This window comes from Panicum virgatum, chromosome 6K (assembly GCF_016808335.1).
Source record: "Panicum virgatum strain AP13 chromosome 6K, P.virgatum_v5, whole genome shotgun sequence".
NCBI classification, from domain to species: Eukaryota; Viridiplantae; Streptophyta; class Magnoliopsida; order Poales; family Poaceae; genus Panicum; species Panicum virgatum.
In genome coordinates this window covers 17,513,004-17,515,888 of record NC_053141.1, presented here as the reverse complement: position 1 = coordinate 17,515,888, position 2,885 = coordinate 17,513,004, and the positions used below count along the sequence as shown (strand labels likewise).

Below are 2,885 nucleotides of genomic sequence, written 5' to 3'. Positions count from 1 at the left end.
GCCTCCGGCGTCCCCGCGCTACCACGTGCAGCCCACGGCGCCTCAACGTCATCCCCAGCAGGCGCCCTGGCACTCCCTCGACGAGCCGGGCCGACCCTTCGCTTCCTGCCCCTGCCGGTGGGAACTCCGGCGCCAGCTGCCGGCTCCAGCCAACCTTCTCCATCGCCCATCGCCATGGCTGGCGCCTTGCCGACCTCTGCTCGGCCTCAGCCAGCCATCTCGTCGTCCAGTCCGTCCAGTCAGCCCCAGCCGGCCGCTCCGTCACCTGGCCGGCAGCCTGCTAGCCCGGCTGCTCTTCACCGACCGCTCTCTGTTTTCCAGCACGTCTATGTCCGGCAACAGCAGCCCCCTATTGGTCCTCCTCCTCACTTGCCCAAGGGAGCCGTGCCCGTTCCCCCCGTGGTGAACCAGCACGGCATGACCACCAGGGCGAAGTGCGGCTTCCGTCAACCGGCGCTCTTCCACGCCGCTCCACTATCGCCGATCCCGAAGACCTTCCACAGCGCCCTCGTCGATCCCAATTGGCAGGAGGCTATGGAAGCCGAGCACGATGCTCTGCTGGTGAACAAGACTTGGGATCTTGTTCCTCGCCCGCCTCGCACCAACATCGTCACTGGCAAGTGGATCTTCAAGCACAAGTTCCATGCCGATGGAACTCTGGAGCGGTACAAGGCGCGCTGGGTCCTCCGCGGCTTCACCCAGTGCCAAGGCGTGGACTTCGATGAGACCTTCAGTCCAGTTGTCAAGCCGGCCACAGTTCGCACCGTGCTCTCTCTGGCACTCTCTCGCGGCTGGCCTGTTCATCAACTGGACATGAAGAACACCTTCCTGCACGGGACTCTCTCTCTCTGAGACAGTTTACTATGCTCAGCCTGCTGGCTTCGAGGATACAGCTCATCCTGACCACGTCTGCCACCTGAACAAGTCTCTCTATGGACTTAAGCAGGCGCCCCGTGCCAGGTACAGTCGATTTGCTGCATACCTGCTGTCCCTGGGATTCACGGAAGCCAAGACGGACATATCCCTGTTCGTCTTCCGTCGCGGTGATGATATGATCTACCTGCTGCTCTACGTCGACGACATTGTGCTCACTGCCTCTTCTACTGGACTCCTTCAGCGCACCATCACTTCGCTGCAGTCTGAGTTCACCATGAAGGACCTCGGTGAGCTCCATCACTACCTGGGGATGCATGTGCAGCGCCGTGGCACTGGCTTGTTCCTTTCTCAGCGCCAGAACATGGTGGACCTTCTAGAGTGCGCAGGCATGGCTGAGTGCAAGCCGTGCACCACCCCTGTCGACATTAATCCGAAACTGCCAGCAGATGGGCCGCCCGTCCAGAATCCTTCAGATTACCACAGCCTCGCAGGAGCTCTTCAGTGGCTGACCTTCACCTGTCCGGATCTTACATATGCCGTCCAGCAGGTCTGTCTCTTCATGCATGATCCCCGGGAGCCGCATCTTGCTGCCCTCAAGCGCATCCTGCGCTATGTCCGTGGCACGCTGCATATGGGTCTTCTACTTCAGCCCTCTTGGGGCTCTGACTTGACGGTGTACTCCGACGCTGATTGGGCTGGCTGTCCCGACACCAGGTGCTCCACCTCCGGCTATGCAGTCTTCCTCGGCGACAACCTAGTCTCCTGGTCCTCCAATTGGCAGAACACAGTCTCCCGTTCCAGTGCGGAGGCTAAGTACCGTGAGGTGGCCAATGGCATGGCCGAGGCCACCTGGTTGCGCTAACTTCTGCTGAAGCTTCATGCGCCTTCACGCCGCGCCTCGCTGGTATATTGTGATAATATCAGCGTTGTCTACATGTCTTCCAACCCCGTCCAGCATCAGCGCACCAAGCACATCGAGATCGATCTTCACTTCGTGCGGGAGTGCATTGCTCTTGGTGATGTCCGTGTCATGCACGTCCCGACGTCTGCATAGTACGCCGACATCTTCACCAAGGGGTTGCCTACTTCACTCTTCCAGGAGTTCAGATCCAATCTGAACGTTCAAGGCTTCGACAATCAGACTGCTGGGGCGTGTTAGCAAGGCAATTAGGGTTATGAGTAGATGGCCCATTGGGCCTTGGGTGGCCGGCGCCCAGCCTCCCGGCTGAGGGCGCCCCCCCCCCTCCCCGATTTGGTAGATGGCGGCGGGATCCCCCTGATGGTGGTGTTTCTATAAACCATCTAGGGTATCCCGCCTATATATGTACACCCCTGTGCGCCTCTATCAATCAATCCATTCATTCCCCGCAATATACATTGCTTACAATTGAATCTATCTTTTTCCTTTCTTTTAGGCTGCGTTTATCCCGCTATGTAGAGGTTGGGAGTGTTTCCAAGACTTTGTATATTACCTTGATGTAATGCATTGCAAATCAATAAAGCTTTATTTTAATGAAAAAATACAGCCCTCAATAATGCAAGATTTACTTGGCTTCTATGAAACCCCTATTAGTTCAGCAAACTTTAATTAATTAAGAGTACAGAATATAGTTATGTAAATCAAAGCTTTGATTTGTTGTGATGGTTTATCGTATTTGGTTTTAAAGATCAGGAAACAATATACAATAGGATTAAAATTTTGACCGTCAGACATGAGACATATATTCTCCACTGAGGCCATATATATGATCATTTCTGATATACGTACCATTGAGCTCTTACATATAAGGTAGATCGATGAAAAATACAGATTAGGTAAATCTCAAAGAAAACATTTTCTGGAAGGATTTATAATAGTGGTGATGTTATGATAGATTGACAATTTGACATGGCTTCCTTACGTCAATAGCATCTTGTTCACTAAGTTCTCGATTGACATGTTCTTGCATGAGTTTACAATTGACACTGGCCAACGTGGAGGGGAAAAAGAACCTCTTGTTGACTAATGA

The 2,885-nt window shown here is 53.8% G+C and overlaps 1 protein-coding gene across 1 annotated transcript; it reads left to right on the top strand.

The window, feature by feature from the left end:
* The first annotated feature begins 417 nt into the window (after positions 1-417).
* On the top strand, positions 418-1,738 carry LOC120713310 (uncharacterized mitochondrial protein AtMg00810-like). The gene is made up of 2 exons (XM_039999298.1): positions 418-756; positions 872-1,738. Exons 1-2 carry the CDS (start codon positions 418-420, stop codon positions 1,736-1,738), a joined length of 1,206 nt encoding a protein of 401 aa, XP_039855232.1.
* Positions 1,739-2,885: the final 1,147 nt, after the last annotated feature.